General features: G+C 39.9%; 1 protein-coding gene across 12 annotated transcripts in view; it reads right to left on the minus strand.

The window, feature by feature from the left end:
- PPIP5K2 (diphosphoinositol pentakisphosphate kinase 2) overlaps positions 1-17515 on the minus strand; it is a 53005-nt gene that overhangs the window by 35051 nt on the left and 439 nt on the right. For 7 of the 12 annotated variants that reach the window (XM_031594509.2, XM_031594518.2, XM_031594517.2 and 4 more), the window contains exons 2-7: positions 9046-9449; positions 7162-7357; positions 6343-6433; positions 5386-5471; positions 2243-2397; positions 1664-1765 (exon numbers count right to left, since the gene is read on the minus strand). In XM_031594509.2, coding sequence (XP_031450369.2) covers positions 1664-1765; positions 2243-2397; positions 5386-5471; positions 6343-6433; positions 7162-7357; positions 9046-9189 — 774 coding nt within the window. In that variant the 5' untranslated portion in view covers positions 9190-9449. Of the gene's footprint in view, positions 1-1663; positions 1766-2242; positions 2398-5385; positions 5472-6342; positions 6434-7161; positions 7358-9045; positions 9450-14345; positions 14507-16233; positions 16911-16962; positions 17332-17428; position 17515 lie in introns of those variants that run through there. The other 5 variants (XM_031594512.2, XM_031594510.2, XM_031594513.2 and 2 more) reach the window with 5 other exon arrangements.

Here is a 17515-nt window from a genome sequence, read left to right on the forward strand (position 1 = left end):
CGATGTGAGATTAAAAAGTGATACTGAGAGTATGTATAGTAAATGTGGCTAGTCTCTACCGGGTTTTCCTTTTGTGTTCGATTTAAGGGAGCAGCAGTAGGCAGCTACACTTCCTTAGACAGCTCTCAGATGCAAAGTCCTGCAGGACATCGTTTGAAAAAGAGATCGTAACAAATGTGTCTTAGACAGTGATTTTAAGGCATGGATTATCATCAATATCCTTGAAGACCTGAGTGAGAATCTGCTATTTGAATGACAATTGCAATACTTAGGCTGCTAGCAAGCTGAGATTAGAAGACAGAAAACAGACGCCAAAAATGAAATGGATAAAACTGTGTAGTGTAAAGCTTCTTGTTATTAAAAAAAAAATAAATCCATTATTTATATGCGCTGTTCAAGTCTGCAGATGCTGTCTGATGTCTACCATTTAACAGCAGTCAAAACAGGCTGCACCCTCAAGTCATATGCATCTCTTCAAGTTCCTATAAACTTTTCTCCTCAGAAACATATAGTAAAGCTCTTACATAGATTAACCTAGAGTAAAGTGTTCCACACTAAAATCATACAAAGACTAAGCAGAACATCTTTAGGAAGGGGGGAATTTGCCTGCGAACACAATATTAGCATCACCCTCATGTATCACCAGGTGGAAGAAGTTAACTGCAATTTTTCAAGAGCTTATTTGGCATAAGACTGGATTAGATCATACACTCTAACTTCCTCTCTTTGTCTAAATATGGTGATCTCTCATGTACATGGTAAAACACTTATTATACTTGTTCACTGCTGGGCTTAAAACAGCCAGAACTAACACAAAGCAGGCAATCTCTGTAGGTAGAACCTGTGCTGTTACTGCTTTTCACTCTTTTATGATGCTTAATCTTTAAATCTATTTAGAAAATAAACAAAAGAGTAAAAATAATTACAGATAAGCACAACTCACTACTTTTTCAACTTCATATCATTTTATTAAATAACTTTTGATTATTAATTAGAAGAATATCTTATTTGGTAAAATGTATCTCAGCTACAGATTTTTTTTTTTAACATTTAGACAAAACACCTAGACAATATCTGTCTGTTCACACAGAAAAGTATGTATAGTACTAATACTATCACAAAAAAAAAAAAAAGTGTCAAGTTATGAGCTGTATGGAAAAATAGAGATCATGGCCTGAACAGGAGTCCAACCCACAAGAAAGGATTTGCGTTAGCTTGGGAAACTGCCTCTAGTTAATATGATGCTAAGAGGTGGTGTGCATATACTGCAGGTCTGCCACCACCAGTATCTGTTGAGGGAAACCCCAGAGCAGACACTGTACCTGAGAGCCACTTCCACTAACGTGAGTACCTCTCTATTAAACTGATGAATGTTAATTTGCCTCCACATGCTGTCTTCAGGATGAGTAATCCTTTTGCAGAAGTGCTGGTGCTTCTACATTACATAAGCCTCCTGCATCAGATTCCAGTGACGTAACCCCACTTCTCTATATTATAAGTACTGAGTTTAGCTAGATAAAACTGTCATTCTTTTTTATGAACTTTACCAAAATTTAATTAAAATTAATCGTCAACACAATGATTTACTTTTATCTTTAAAACTGAGAAATTCATGGAGTACTTGATTGCTTTAAATATAAGTCAGAACATGTAGTTATCATACCTTCACATCTGTGCCATCCGTAGGCATAAATTCCTCATAAATATAGGAGCCTGTTTTTCTCACGCTGCTCTCAGGGGAATAAACACTGCTTCTGCTGCCAATCTGAAACAAATATTTTTCTATTAATAAACTTGAAAGCTACTGAGAAATTGCAAAACTCCTTAAAATAACAAACCTATACTGGGAAAACATTTCCTGTACCAAACACAGCAAGTAGGTTTTGATCATACCCAAACGCACTGATAGTTTATGCTTCTACCTGTAAGTATTAGCACCTGCTGAACATCTACTGAAAAGAACAGGAATCTTCAGTCATTCTATAAGTTCCCCTGAAGAGCATTTATCTGATCTGCTGCTACCCCTACAATGACACGTCATGCTCAGCAATTCTGCTGGTCATCTACAACATTAAAAAAAAAAAAAAAAAAAAAAAAGAAAGAGGGGCAGGGGAGGGAAGCTAGACTAGCTTTCAAATTCAACACCAATTAATTTCACCTCTTTTACAGTCATTAAAACATATCCAAGAATATAGTCACTTAACATGATGGAATCTCCATAGTTTTAGCGTGCTATCCTCACCTTTCGAAAAAGCCTCTGGCTTCCACCCCCAGCAGATGCTGGGTAATAAATGTAAACATTGTGGTCCTCAGCACTAACTGGCTTTTCTACAAAAGGCTTTTGGAAAACTTCCCCATTCACTTCCACATGATCTTCTCCTTCAATCAAGTTGCATTCTGAAGAAACAATGCAAACAACAGATGTAATAATATTTTCACGGAACAAAATTATTAGGGATTTGGAGTAATTTTGGAGGTTGAAATAAAAAGGCTGCTGTGAATCTCTGGTTCACTGATTTGTTATTAATGCACAAAGACTTAATCAACATTTGCTGAACACCTGCTGTACCACATCTCAATTGTGTTACATTAATAGGCTTTCTGTAGATTCTTGTGGCATCACACAGGAAATTTTCCCTCCAAATCTTGCACGCATAAAATTTATTTATTTATTTTTTAAGATAGGACACTAGTGTAATGCGGCAAGGTTTTGGCAATAGGGGTGGAAAGTGGGCTGGAGGGGGGCCTGTGTTCACAGAGCCCAGCTGTGTCAGAGCAGCACCACTCCAGCTGCTCCAACAGGGTTCCCCCAGTGCCTGAAAGGGTGGGCCCCATGGTACAGAGCGGTGTCAGAGCTGTGCCAGGAAACGTGCAGGCTGTGGGAAGCCCACGCAGAATCAGATGGGGAAGGACGGCATGCTGTGGGAGGAATCTAAGCGGAGCAAGATAGTCTGCTCTAGTCTGCTAGCAACAGACAATAAATTACATTAATCTCCCTAAACTGCATCTGTTTTGCACATGCTTGTATTTGGCGAGTAATCTCCCTGCTTTTATCTCATCCCATGGCCATTTTATTTTCATATTTTCTCCCCATTTCTGCTGAGGAGGAAGGATGAGAGAGCAGCATGGTGGAGCAGAGCTGCCCTTCAGCGTGAAACCACTCCCAGCTGTTTGTTTTCTCTTTAGAACTCTTTTTTCAAACATCAGAGATATGACAACCAAACAGCAAACCATTTTGTGGTGCCAGATGCAATATTTTCAAGAGGCTGAGAACTACCTTAACATACAACAGATGAACCTTTCACAGATTGTTAGGGTCTTTGGAATTTCAGTTAATGGATCTTTCCACTACTGGCTGGCTGCATGCAGCAGGTTTAATTTCCATAGAAATGTAGAATAAATGAGTCTTTTCCCCCCAGGTTTGGGCAGACACTGTTAGATAAAATTCTCTGTCCCTTAGAAGTTACAAACTATGGAAATGCTTCAATTTTACTAATTGTTTATCTCATACTGTCTTGACCTGTCATTGCAATTTCTTATTGTTACTCAGTTTTCATTTTAGGAGAAAAAGCTCTTACATTTCTTTCAAATACAGAAAAGAAAATAATTGCAAATGGTATTCAGAGCAGATTATCTGCAGATTTGACTTTCCCCTTATACATTTGTTTGCTTGCTCATGAAGAGAAAGTCTTGCTTTAATAATTTGATCTCCTCCTATGATAAGGTTATATGACAAGGAAGGGGACAGATATGCTCTTTTTTATTTCAGTAACACCTTCAATACCACCTCACACAGCATCCTTCTGTAAAGACTGTCCAGCTGTGAAGACAGGTGGACACTACACTGGGCAATGACCTGGCTCGATACAGTTCAAACTGTATATTTGTCCAGTGGCTGGACAGCACAGGGCTCAATTCTAGGGCCAGTCCTGTTCAACATTTTTATTTGGACGCAGGAGTAGAATGTGTCCTCAGCAAGTTTGCAAATGATAACAAAAAGATGCTGTTGACTTCCTGGCTGAACAAAAGGTCTTACAGAGGAATTTACATAGATTGGAACACTGGGTAATCAGCAATGGAATGAAATTCAACACAGGAAAATGCCAAGTTCTTCAGCTTGGATGAGGTAATGCCAGACACGGGTAGAGGCTGGGAGACAAGTGCTGGAAAACAGCTCAGCAGAAAGTAACCTGGGGGCAATGCTGACAGCAGCTCAACATAAAGCCAGTAGTGTGCTTTTACAGCCAAGAAGGCAAAGTACATTCTGGAATGCACTGAATACAGCACAGTCAGTCAGCTGAAAGAGATGATTCTTCTGCTATATTTAGCACCGGGCTGCCACACCTTGAATACCGCACACAGGCTCTATAAAACAAAAGATGTTAAGGTCCTTGTAACCAAGCAGAGGAGGGCAACAAAACTAGTAAAAAGGCTGGAAGGCACATCCTGTAAAGAGAGGCTGAGGGCACTTGGGTTGTCCAGTTTGCAAAAAAGATGGCCAAGATACAATGCCATTGCTCTTTGCAACTCCCTATGGAAGGGAAGCACAAAGGGAAGTGTCAGTTCCTCTTCCCCTGTAATTGGTAACAGGACATACAAATGACACAAAGTAGCAACAGGTGAGGCTCAAGTGGACATATAGAAAAAATTCCTCACCATTTGGGTTGTCCAGCAGGCCTCCTAGTGAGGTGTTGTGCTCCATGCTTGCCATGTTCAAGAGACATTTGGGTAATTCACTCAACTCAAAGTTAGCCCTGAAGAGGTCATGCAATTGGACCTGATGATCTTTGTAGATCCCTTCTAACCAAACTAATCTGTTCTATTCTACAAAAAAAGAGCATTCAGTAGCCTGAGTAGTTTCTGCCAGTTCCTAACTGAAATTATTGTTTATTGTGGGTAGTGTTAAGTTCATGAACACTGCTCTGCACAGTGACATATTTGTATCTCAGTGCAAGCTGGAAGGCCTTCACATTCTAGTTGGTCTATGAAGGCTACAAGAGGACTGTGAGCCCACAGTTCAGAACCACAAATTTTCAGATGCATACTGTACTGGTTTTGGTGAGGACAGAGCTAATGAATTTCACAGGAGGTCATACAATGCTATGCTTTGGGTTTGTGATCAAAGAAGTATTGTAAACACATGCATGTTTGAAGTATGACTGAACAGGGCTTACACAGTGTCAATGCCTTTTCTGTTTTTTACACTTCCCTGGCAGCAAGCAGCAAAAGTAAGTTTGTGGGTTAACTCTTCAGTATTGCATAAGAAATTTCTGAGGCACTGAATTAATCTTCCAGGAAGTGAAATAGCTTCCTGCTATGTATCTACCACTCACCAGGGGAAACAAAGAGATGCCATTAGTTAACAGTTTTGTAATCAGTTTTTACCTTGTGGATTGTTTGGATCACGGTTCAGAACTGCGTAACGAGGAAGTAAAATGCCTTCAGCTTTAAGAATACCATACACTTCTCTCCTAGAAGAAAAAGTTCCAAAGCATGACAGCAAAACCTGACAGTATTTGAATTTTTATAGACCATGAGGAAGGGAGGAGGAAAATACATACAATTGTTATCTAAAAAAATAACACTACGTAGCAAGCATATATTACTATTATATATTTAATACACATGTACTGTACTTCTGCACATAACAATCTAAAGGTCACTGATACAATGGTTCCTTTGCAGTGACCACATCAGTACCAGTAAAAATGCCATTTGCTGTGCCAGTCTTGTCTTCTCCACTCTGACAAGAGAAACAATTTTAATAGCTCTCTTGTTAAAGACACTAACAGAGACTGAAAATGTTTATGCATGACAGCAAATAAAGGCATCTAAAATAGCAACTCCACACACTGTCCAAATGCTCCAGTGTTAATGTACTTTGTTCACTATTGTTTTGTTACTACTTGCTGTGCATGATCAAAGCCCCAGAAGAAAACTGACTTGAAGGACCACACAATCTCCTAATATTAACAACTCCCAGAAGTTCCTATGGAACATTAAAAAAAAAATTCCTAAGTAAGCTACTTATAGAGGGTTGTATGCTTACTATCAGTATCTATGCTACACTTAGTTTTTCCAAAGCTTAAGTTTCACATTTGCTAGATATTAAACTAATGCATTACTCAATTACAACCTTGGTAACTTTCAGAGTACCAAAATAAAAGTATTAAAAGAAAAAGAATATCTAAACGCATATCATTGAAAACTAGTAACACATTAGGAAAACAAAATTCACTGTGCTTTTATTTGTTCTACTGTATAGCACATTAGAAGCAGTGTTATGCAGTGCTCATATTCTGACTTAGAAGAAATGTACTTTTAGAGGTAATCACTGCTTACCTGTCTTGTATGCGATACTGCATATTCAAGTCATTGATTATGAATGGATTCCTGAGTTTTGCATAGGCAACTGCTTTGTCCAGTGGAAATCCTACAATATTATTAAGAAATAAATTAAAACTACAGGACACAAAACCAGTAAACAGTGTAGAACATTTTTTTTCAAGCTTTAGTTAGAAAGTCTTATGGCATAAAAGGGGGTATGGGCCCTCCCTCAGCTACAGATAACAGATAACATTAACATTTCCTTAAGATGATCACAAAACTGTAGCCTGATTTCATTCTAGACTCGTAAAAGCAGAGGTCTTGACTTCTATTCCATCCTCCAGACTCCTATTTTCTTAGAGGCAGAACTAAGGCTTCTATTACTTTGGCCTAATTTAAAAAAAAAAAAAAAAAATTAAAACTTTCATTTGGTCATCTTAGGCTCACTGCATAAACCCACAAAAAAAACCTAACTATTAACACAGATAGATGAACTCAAGAGAGCCAACACTCCACAGAGAGAGGAGCACACATTCAGAATTAACGGACAAAGTAAGTACTGGTTTAACACTCCTCATTATTTTCACTGGTTTCACAAAAGGAATAGCTTTTAATATACCACATCAGACAGGACTTTCTCAAGGAATTAAAACAGTATCAATTAGGAAGCTTGGGTTCTTATATGTAATATAACTGATGCTTAAAAAGACAGAAGTAATCAACTCCTAGGTCAAACCACTGATTTTGACAGGCAAAAAAAACCAGCAACAACAACAGTTAGGAAACAAAGCATTTAGATGTCAAAATTTTTTATGGTATTATTAAAATATTTACCTTTAGAATGGAAAGAAATAAGACAGTCACATAATGGCCAGTTTTCTACTGGCTCATTCAAAATAACATCTTCTTCAAATATTACAACTGTAATGTACTTAAACATGGAGAGACGTTCAAGAATTTCTTTCATTGGTTTAGACTTTGATTTCTTGGCCATTGAACAAATTCCAACTGCAATCTGTCTTTCAGGTGGCTGAAGAGGAGGGGAAAAAATATTAGGTTTTCTCAGAATGCAATAGTGTTAGAGCAGCACAGTTTTAGAGAAGGCATTTTCTTTTCTGATAAAATTCACTTACTACCTCTAAGTCAGTTTTTACCAGAAGGTAATGTTGCAATAAGACAGCATGTCTCTTTGCATCCTTATGAAAAATGTGCCTAGAAATTAAATTATGCTATGACTTCCTGTGATGTTAACCAGCAATTTGTTTTCAAACTGTTTAATATTTTTAAATCTCATAGTCACAAGGCCTCTCTGTTCATTACCTAATAAGAAAGGGAATTAATGCTAAGAATTATTACTCTATATTTCTGTATTCTATACCTATATTTTGTATTCTATATTTATTTCATGTTGTGAGGCTTTAAAATAAATAAATAAATAAAAACAACCTTCACTGGTGGTATTCATAAGAGAACAGCCAATATATTTCTTTGTTTTAAAAGACAGAAACAGACTAACTACAAAAATCTTTTATTTCAAATGAATGCTCTTTAAAAGGTAGACAGTTACCTTTCCTTGCTAAAATACACTGATTGCACTGAACAGTCTGAGCTACAAATCTTGCAGTACCTTCATGGCATTCCCCAGTTAAGTTTAATCACCATCAAGTGCTTTGTTAACATTTCTTTGCTTTCAAATTTCCTAGACACGCTTGCAGTCAGTGAAAATTTAATATCATGTTTCCTAAAGTAGAATGTTACAGAGTAAAAAAATAGTAAAATTCAGCTAAAAATTTCATAACATGACAACTCATGATAAAGTTAAGAGCTGGACAAAGACCTGGTAATACAACTCAGTTCATTATACTTGCAGAGCGCTCTAAGCCATAACATAACATTAACCTCAACCATACACTTTCTATACACCAAGATAAGAAACAAAAACAAAGACACGTATGGTCTTAAAGAAAACAATATGATGAAGAAAGAGATATGAAGAGTGTAAGGGAACTGCTGAGTCACAGCCTGAACCTCTGATTGATCACCTGAGGCGAGCAATGAGTCAGCCACAGGATCACAGACGAAGGCAATTAACCCGTGTTACCGGAAAGGGTGGAGCCTGGCTCCACCTCTCCTAGACCCATTTAAGAGCTGACTACCAGTAGGGAAGGATCTCTTCTGGGGATTCACTCCACTGGAGTTTCCTAAGCGAACCCAGGATACGGGTAAGCATCCTATCTATTCTCTTCGTGCTATTATAATCTGCTTTGCCTAACTCTCTTGTTTATTTTATAATTATAACATCTTAATGTTCTTTGATTATACAAAGAGCCTGTTCAAACTGAAGATCAAAGGACACTGCATCAGTTGACAATGTACGCTGAAGAAAAACTATCCATATTTTTTTGCGACTGATTGTACAAATAAATATAATAAAGTTTAGGACATCAAGCTCAATAACAGAAGCTTAATCAGGCCTGCAAAGCTTAGCTGATCTGAAACTGCAATAAGGTAAAGTACATCTACTTCAAAATTCAAGGTACATTTACATCTCAAGGGTGCCACATTTCCAAACGTAAGTGACAAGATCAACTGAATTTGAACGTTATTTTCCCATTCAGAACATCACTTCAGTATTACACTTTTGTAATCTAACATCATATCAAAGTAAAATAATGCTAGAGAGCATACAAATAACACATATTCCCCTACAGTACATACTGAGTCATATTCTTCCTCCTCTTCTTCCCCATGGTCATAGAAATGTTCATAATCTGTAGATCTGGCTGAATCCAACAGTTCTTCTCCATCTTCTCCACCAACGAAGAATCTAGGAGGATCACTCTCTGTTGCACTAACAGACATGGCTGAGAGATCTACAGATATTTATGTTGAGACTGCAGTCACTTTGGCAGCTGAGATACTGGGCATGTTTCCTAGTGACTTGGGAGCACAGAAGTCCCTGGCTTCTTGATGCTGCTTGAGCAGTGTTGCCACAGTGATGGCACTGTGGCATCAACCAAACACCATTTACCTGGTATCATCTGCTCATTATTAGTTTAAGTTATTGCTTCAGGAGACCCACAACAGGCTACTGCTTCCCCGAGATGGTACTGCTTTTGAACCTACAAAAAAGAAAAAAATATCCAAATAAACAAACAAACTCTCACACTTGATAAAGATACATAAAAATAAACCTCTCATTTATAAAAAGTATTTGAACATTTATATACCACTGAGGAAAATATCAGAAAGAAAACGCTACAAAAGAAAATCAATTGGTTGATTTTCTTTTACATGTGTCTTTAGAGTAGGGGAAATATTTTCCAGGTATTTTTGAACTACTGACCAACGTTTTAAAAACAGACAATATAACTCAGGAAAGTAAAGCTGTCAGTTGCATTTTTTAACTTCAGAAGTGTAAAGTTGAGACCATATGCTAAATATTTTTGTTTTTTTGTCTTCATATTTCTAACTCTCAATCAGCTGTTTTTCCCCAAAGTTTCCTGATCAAATGGAACAGCAAGCAAATAAAATCCCACATGAAAAGAGTGAAGCTGCCACTCAAACCATTCTAAAGCAGAAAGCAGATCTCCACATTAAAAGCAAAATCTACGTGCTACCTTGATATTACATGCATATTTATTTCCAGCAAAACACTGTTTCATTTTCACACTGAAAGCTAATATTTACAGAGGTATGCACTACCACTGCCTTCTACCAGAAGCAGTTTGAAGCAGCACTGTACCAGTGAAGAGAGCACTCAACCTTCCAACAGTCACATGAAAATAAATTCTTGACCAAGTAAGTTGGCTACAGAAACAACAACCCAGCACCCAGCCTTCTGACATATTAATTGCTAATTCTTCTTGCTGTAAGCTGTGCACGGCTTTATACCATTAATTATAATCTATTACAATTATTTAGGATGTTAATAAAGCAGTTGTTCAGAAGCTGATCTGATGCTTTAGGCTGTCCGTTACACAGATCATTATGTGCCATTCAATAATGATGTCTCAGCAGAACTGAATTTATTTTTAAATATCTGTCAAAATGACTGTTCCATGAACCATGTGAAGCAATAGTAAATTCCAACAGTGAGCCATTCAGCTTCCTCAGAAAGAGGGTGGTAAACAGAGCAAAAGTTACCTAGAAAGGATCTGTGAGGGAGCAATAGGTTAAGCATGGACAAACAAAACAGCAGTTTCAGAGATCTGAACAACAGGTACACAAGTATCCAGACTGACAAAAGGCAATTAAAAATATTTCTTTCTTAAACATGTTTTACATGTTAGCTCTTTCAATTTCGTTGATAAAAGATTATTTTCTCTTATCCCGTTAAAATGTACCTATCTGTCCTTCAAGCAACAGAACAAAATGAAACTTCAAATACCTGGCATCACCTTGCCCCTGTGAGAGTTAGAAATTAGGTTTCAAGAAATCAACCTTGTTTACAAAAAGGTGGAGAAAACAAGGTGTCCAAATCCTAATTCCAGCAAGCTTCAGGAAGGCAAAGGTTATTGCCAGCAGATACTGGCAAATAAAACAAATTTTGAAATAGCATTAAAGATTGACAAAACAAAACATCTCCACCCGGTAGAGCCTGAAAAATAAGTTTAAGAGTTCCCCTTGGAGCAGTTTTGTCTGCTTCCCTTTCCCTAGCCAGACAGTGTAATTTTGAAACAGATGTCTCATGAGGAAACCTTAAGATTGAAAAAGATATTAAAGAAGGAAAAACATTCACTTGAAGCAGATAAGCAGAAGGCCACCAGAAAGGTGGGCTTTCTTTCCCCTACATATTCCTACAGTCCATGCTGCAACAGCAGTAGAAGCTGTGCAGTCAAGCAATTAACAACTAGTTACTTCATGAGGATTTTCAGCCAGATTTCTCCAACCTGAAAAGATCACTTCCCAAAGCAGGTACTTAAAATAAATATTGAAGGGAAAGCACATGTTTGTCTACAAATTGCAAAATTAAACTTGTCAGCAGATCTGAAACTTAGTGCGTTTCTACATTCTTCAGAATCTGCAGAGCAGTTACTGGTTTCACTGGCAATGGGTAAACCTGCCAAGCAGAGCTTTACAAAAAGCAGACTTTGGGCAGCCACCCTACTCTCCTCGGAGTTAACATTTTCTGCAAGGTAAACTGCACTGTTCACCTCTCTGAAGGCAGTGTCTTTTCCACAACTGGTATTTTTCAACTATCCTGTAAGGCATAAATCTACCTTACTGCACCCATGTGTCCTATGCAGCATTCTACAGCCAGTTTACAAGACTTCAAAGACGCGAGTTTGGAGAACTCTTTTAGTCATCACCTAATTTCCAACTGCACAAGTTCCTCCAACTCTTGCAGAAAAGTTTATATTCAGCATTACTGCAGAAAGGCTGTAAGTCTAGAGGGAAGGAGACAAAGATGACTTTGAAGGAAAAGTTCATGGTTTTTTTCTTAGGAATACAGATGTCTTCCTATCCCAGATACATAAAATGTGCAACTTGGCAAAATATAAAATGCCAAGAAAACTGGCAGAGCTTCAACTGCTGTTCTGGTGTTCTCTTCAGGGAAAGAGAGATAAAATTTTCAGAACTATTTAGGCACAGCTATATGAACACCAGCTCAAAATACAGATTACTTCCTAGCTGAAAAGATAAGAGAATGAATGTGATGTGGTTCTGGGCAGCCTGGTCTAGTGGTTGGTAACCCTGCACACAGCAGGGGGGTTGAAACTAGATGATCATTATTGCCCTTTTCAAGCCAGGCCATTCTATGAGGGGCAGCTTGCAATCCTAAGGAGAGCATACACAAGTGAAAGGTCTGCAGATGACGTGAAAGAAATCTTGGAATCAGGTTGTAGGTTACTTAATTGCCATCTCCTACTATTGCCACTGGACCCCAAAGCTTCCACACAGTTTGTAAAATTAGGACTAAAGGCAAAGGATTAAGAAAAGCTATTGATGCTCCTGTAAATTACTTCATGGACTCACTGAATTGCATATAAATTGGCATTCTGACTACTGACGGATAGCAGCTTATCTTACAGACAGCAGATGCTGCAGGTCACTCTTGTTAGCATAAAATTGAGTCGGGATATAAATAATTTATGTTCAGAATAAATGCTTTAAAAGGCCGGAATTGAAACTCTTTCCCTTCAAATACTTTGGCTACAGTAAAAATAGGAGTCCACCCCATTCCCATAAAAGTAACAAGAATCCAAGGAAAGTAACATGGAAAGAGAAATCTCAGAGTAACTGTGAATACAGCGAATAATTTACAGAACCCTTCCAACACATCTACAGTTACCTGATAAGAAAAAAAAAAAAAGCAGAAACTACTATGTAGTAATTTGATAAATGCTGTTTCTCAAATTGTATACCATGTAGAAACAATAACAGCAGAGCAAAAGGTTGGAGTTCTCTTCTGAAATAGTCCCAAGTACCTCAGAAGGTCTGTCAGAGAGGTGTTTCATTGCTGTTCGGAGAAGGCACCAGAAGCAAGGATGGTCTTTCTAGCTACTGTTTTTCTGTATTAACAAGTATCCTGGTTTTGACCAGGGTTGAGTTAATTTTCTTCCCAGTAGCTGGCATAGTGCTGTGTTTTGGATTTAGGATGAGTATAATGTTGGAAACACAGCAACGCTTGGGGTTGTTGCAGAGAGCCAAGGACTTCACTCCTCATACAGCCCAGCCAGCGAGGGGCTGAGGGGGGGCAGGGATAGAACCCACACAGCTGGCCCACACTGGCCAAAGGGATGTCCCATAGCACGTGGCGTCATGCCCAGCATGAAAAGCTTGGGTAGAGGAGGAAGAGGGGATGTTGGGAGTGACAGTATCTGTCTAAAAAGAAACTGTTAAGCGTGATAGGCTATGCTGCCCTGGGAGTTGCCAAACGCTTGTCTGCTGATGGAAAGCAGAGAATGCATACCTTGTTTCACTTTGCTTCTCTGTGCTGTTTTGGTTTACCTAGTAAACTGTCTTTACCTCAACCCACTACCGTAGCACTTTTACATTCCCAATTCTCTTCCTAACCCACTCAGGGAAGGCAACTGGCTGTGTGTGAGCTGCCTGCCACATTAAACCACCAGATGTGAGCATCAGAAGCAGAGTATTAGGGCAGGCATTCTCCATCCAAGACTCTCCTGCACCTGGAGCATGAGCATACATTTCAGCCAGAGAAGGTTAGAAGATTACGTGCATGCCTCAAACAGAGAAGATTACAATTTAAACAAGACAACATGCAAAGCTTCCTGCTGGAGTATACACTGACCCACCTGCAGAGAGATAACATCAAGAAAATGCAGGCAACAATCTCCTCCTGCACAAGCTACACCCAGGTAAAATTAATTAGTCTAGATTCCCTTCTAATCTCTGTTGTTACACATGGGCTCTGTTTTACAAATTAAAAATCTATTTTCAAAAGCCTCAATTTAACTGAGTGCTGTTTCAAAAAGGACTTGAAATCAAATGTACATCCTGTTCAATCCACCAGTCCTAAAACTTCCTGTTCATGACAGCATGGTATCTCCTGGCCAAAACAACAATAAAAAAAAACCAACAAGTGTTTGGAGAAAATTGGTTAATTTAGAATAAATGTATCTTGGCTTTTACCTAGCAAGTCAGATGGCACTAAAATAATGCATTGCAAAGGAGATGTATAAGCTCTTAAATTTTGTTACTATTACAGACATTTAGTTATAGAAGGTACACAGAATTATCCTAATTATTTAAAACTGTGCACACAAATTTAAAATTAATAGACAAATAGAGTAGTATTTGCATCACACATTTTAACAGCCTGCTGAGCACTAGAAGTACAGTGCTCACTCCAGTGGCATACTACATACGTGTCTTTGCAGAACATATATTCTAGCAGAATATACACATGCAGAACACATATTCTAGCAGAGGAACACTAAGACAAGAAGTAGTCCTCACCAAATGTTAATATGTATTCTCCCAGCTTTTCTGTTCCCACTCTACATGTTTCAACAGCTTAGGAATCCAACCTTGCTATTTCCCAAACTTACTTAGACCACGAAGATTAGCATTCCAGGAAAAGCCAGCATCAAATCCGCTCAACACGGCAGCAATGGTCTGAACAGACACGTAAGAGAGGCTCAGTGTTAACAGCTATGTTATGAATACTAACAAAAGCACAGGCAAGTCCTTTAAAAGAAAAGGTAAAGCATTTAACTAACTCTTCTTTGGTGCAGTCACACCTATCAAAGAACAAATATTGCCTCCACTGAACTCTAATGGAAAGTAATGGAACAGAAATAGAATAAAAACATTTCTCATCTGTTATCTCAAGGAAAGAAAAAGCACACATCATACAAGAAATAGCTACCAAATGCTTATTAGTCTGGAACCACTCAAACATACTTCTTTTGGAAATGCCATGAAAACTACAGAACACTTTTGTGACATCTTGGCATTCAGCTGTACAAGTATCACTGGTGCTCATCTGTTACATGATTCTATAAATAAAACAATAGAACCACAGAATGGCTTGGGTTGGAATGGACCCCAAGGATCACCAAACCATTAGGAATCCATTATGTTTCATCCAACTCAAATCAAGCAGTGAAAGCCTGAACAGTTTTAATACCAATTTTCCATGTTGTCTCAGTAAGATGTCAAAAGACTTCTTCCTGTTACAGCCGTTGCAACTACCATTTTCATTAACAGCACTAACAACAGCAAAAACGTTTGCCCTACTGTAGCTAGAAAGCATTTTGTCTGTTTAGAACTTAAATTCTGTAACCCAATTTAAGGCACAAAAAAAACACAAAAGGCGGTTGGTTTGATAGGTTACTGGTGGTGTAGAAAATACAGGAGGGGGTAGCGGAAGTGAGATGAAAAAGAGAACATACTGGTAGTCATCTGCATTCTGAGAGCTGACAGCACTGAGTATAGGATCTTTAAGGGTAAGAGCCTAAGCACTTCAAAAATCTGCCAGAAAACAGTGACACAATGAGAACTATAGTAAAAAGACAATTCTTCAGCTTCTCTGTTTGTTGCTTTTAAGAAGCCAATTGGTTGTACCCAAAAGCCTAGAAGAGTTCTCTGTCAGGTTAAAAGCCGTAATTGACGTTACAGACAGCTGTGAACATGCCAAAGTCTTTGCTTACAGGAACACCACAAATATTTTGAGCAGTGTTCCAAAAGCATTCTTACACAGTACTTTATGCATTACACCACAAGAAAAATTATAAGAGCTCCCACTGCACAACTGAAACTGACCAATCTTTCAGTTTCGCTCCACTGAGTGCTACTGAGACCAGAAGGAACACTTGAATGAAGAAGAGCCAGAAGCCTTCCTCTCTCAGTCAGGTGCTCCAAAGGTTCTCCCTGGTCAAAGAACTACTGTATTGTAATTACCTGCCGTCCATTTTTAGCTGTGAAGGGTACAGGTGTTTTTACTCACATTTTTTTTCTGCTCAGTAGTTACAGAATCATGGAGGCTGGGAGGGAGAAGGTAAAATCATTCTTCCAATAAACAGAAAACTGGGACTCAAAACCAAGACAGGAGGGAACAAAAACAGTGCTTTGACCTGTTCCACCCAAATGCTCTGACCACTAGGCTGCCATAAAACAACTTCACCTGCAGTTTCTTTTGAAGCTAGGGGCTCCTTCTTTCTGTTGAGGGCTCACTGCTTCAGATTTCAAGCAGGAGGTACCTGACGTGAAGTATCTCCCCAGTGAGATGCCTACAGGAGTCCACGAACAACCATCTTAACAGTGTTTCCCACTGGGAGCAGCTCTGCTACTTAGAGGAGCACTGACATTTCTGGAAGTGCTGTGCAGGCAGGCCAGCCAAATAACAGCAGTTGCATACATTTTATTATCGTGTACTGAAAATTGACAGTTGCACAGTGCCGTATGAATCAGGACGCTGTCATAAAGCCAACTTACAGATGACAAACAGACATGCCTTTGAGGTTGTTGGTGAATTAGATTTCTGGTCTTAAAGCACAATCGCTGTAGTTTGCAGGCAGTAACCTTCTGGCTGACCTCCCGATGTTTACTCTCCTCCCCAGTAACTGCAGTTTTCTAGGCAAATAATTTCCAGACATTCAGAATCACCAAACAACATGAAATACCTTTTCAAAACAAGTATTTTCCCCTTACAACTTTCCTTACTGGGAAAAATGATACTTTCCTAGCATCTCATCCACTGAAAGTGTGACTTTTCTGCACCTGCAATGAGTCTGCTAAAACTCGCTCCAAGTTTTAAGCTGAGCCATTCCCTGCACTGCACTTTCAGCAGGGCAGCAGCCTCCAGCCCTTCAGCAGAGAGAGTGTAAACTAGAAAGCGGCTATTACAATCCTTCAAAACAAGTATCTGAACCACTTCAGAAGGCTAAAAAAAAGCTTTCTGGTAAGTATCACTGTCATCCCTTTAAGATAGAGGGGTAGTATTTTTTAAGCAGGTAATCAAAGTCATATTAAGCACAAGTCTCCTGCACAGCCACAGAGCAGATAACCTTTTCGTCCTTTGACTTCCAAGTTCATTTCCAAGACGAATCTTGTCAAACGCATCACAAGAATACCTTCACACTCGTGCCAATTTCGAGCGTCCCAAGAAGGACAGTCTTTCTTTAGAGATCCCACTCAAGCCTGTCAAAAAAAGCTTCCCCATACCCTCACAAAGAGCACGCCACTTCGTTTAGACAACCAACCGCTTGCAGCAGGTGCAGCTCCCGGGGGCTCCGCTCTCAGCACAGTGAGCATCAGCCGCGGGGCAGCCGACCTCAGGCACGAAGCCGCATTTCTCACGTGCGCGCCTCACAACAGCATCGCCCAGCTCCCTCCGCCACACGCAGTTTCGCACGGCAGCGGCACTTGTGCGGAAGGGCAGCGCGCAGCGGGACCGCCGCCGCTCCGCAGGACAAAGCGCGGCGTGACGCGGGCTCTCCACCTCCGCCTCAGCCACACGGCAGCTCGCCGCGAGCGCGGCCGTGCCGCCAGGCGCCCAAAGAACCGCAGCCCGCCCCGCCCGAGCCCCGCGCCGCGCTCGCAGCGGTTTCCGGGGCCGCTCGGGAGACGCGCCGCCGCCCCGCACACAGCGCTGCGCTCGGAGCCCCGCCCGCCTCCGAGGCGGCCTCACCGCGCTCCGCAGAGCCGCGCCCGCCGCGCAGAGCGGGGCCCGATCCCTCCCGCTGCCGCCCGCCTCGTTCACCCGCCGCCGCCCCGG

Source organism: Phasianus colchicus, chromosome Z (assembly GCF_987193195.1).
Source record: "Phasianus colchicus chromosome Z, bPhaCol1.hap1.1, whole genome shotgun sequence".
NCBI classification, from domain to species: Eukaryota; Metazoa; Chordata; class Aves; order Galliformes; family Phasianidae; genus Phasianus; species Phasianus colchicus.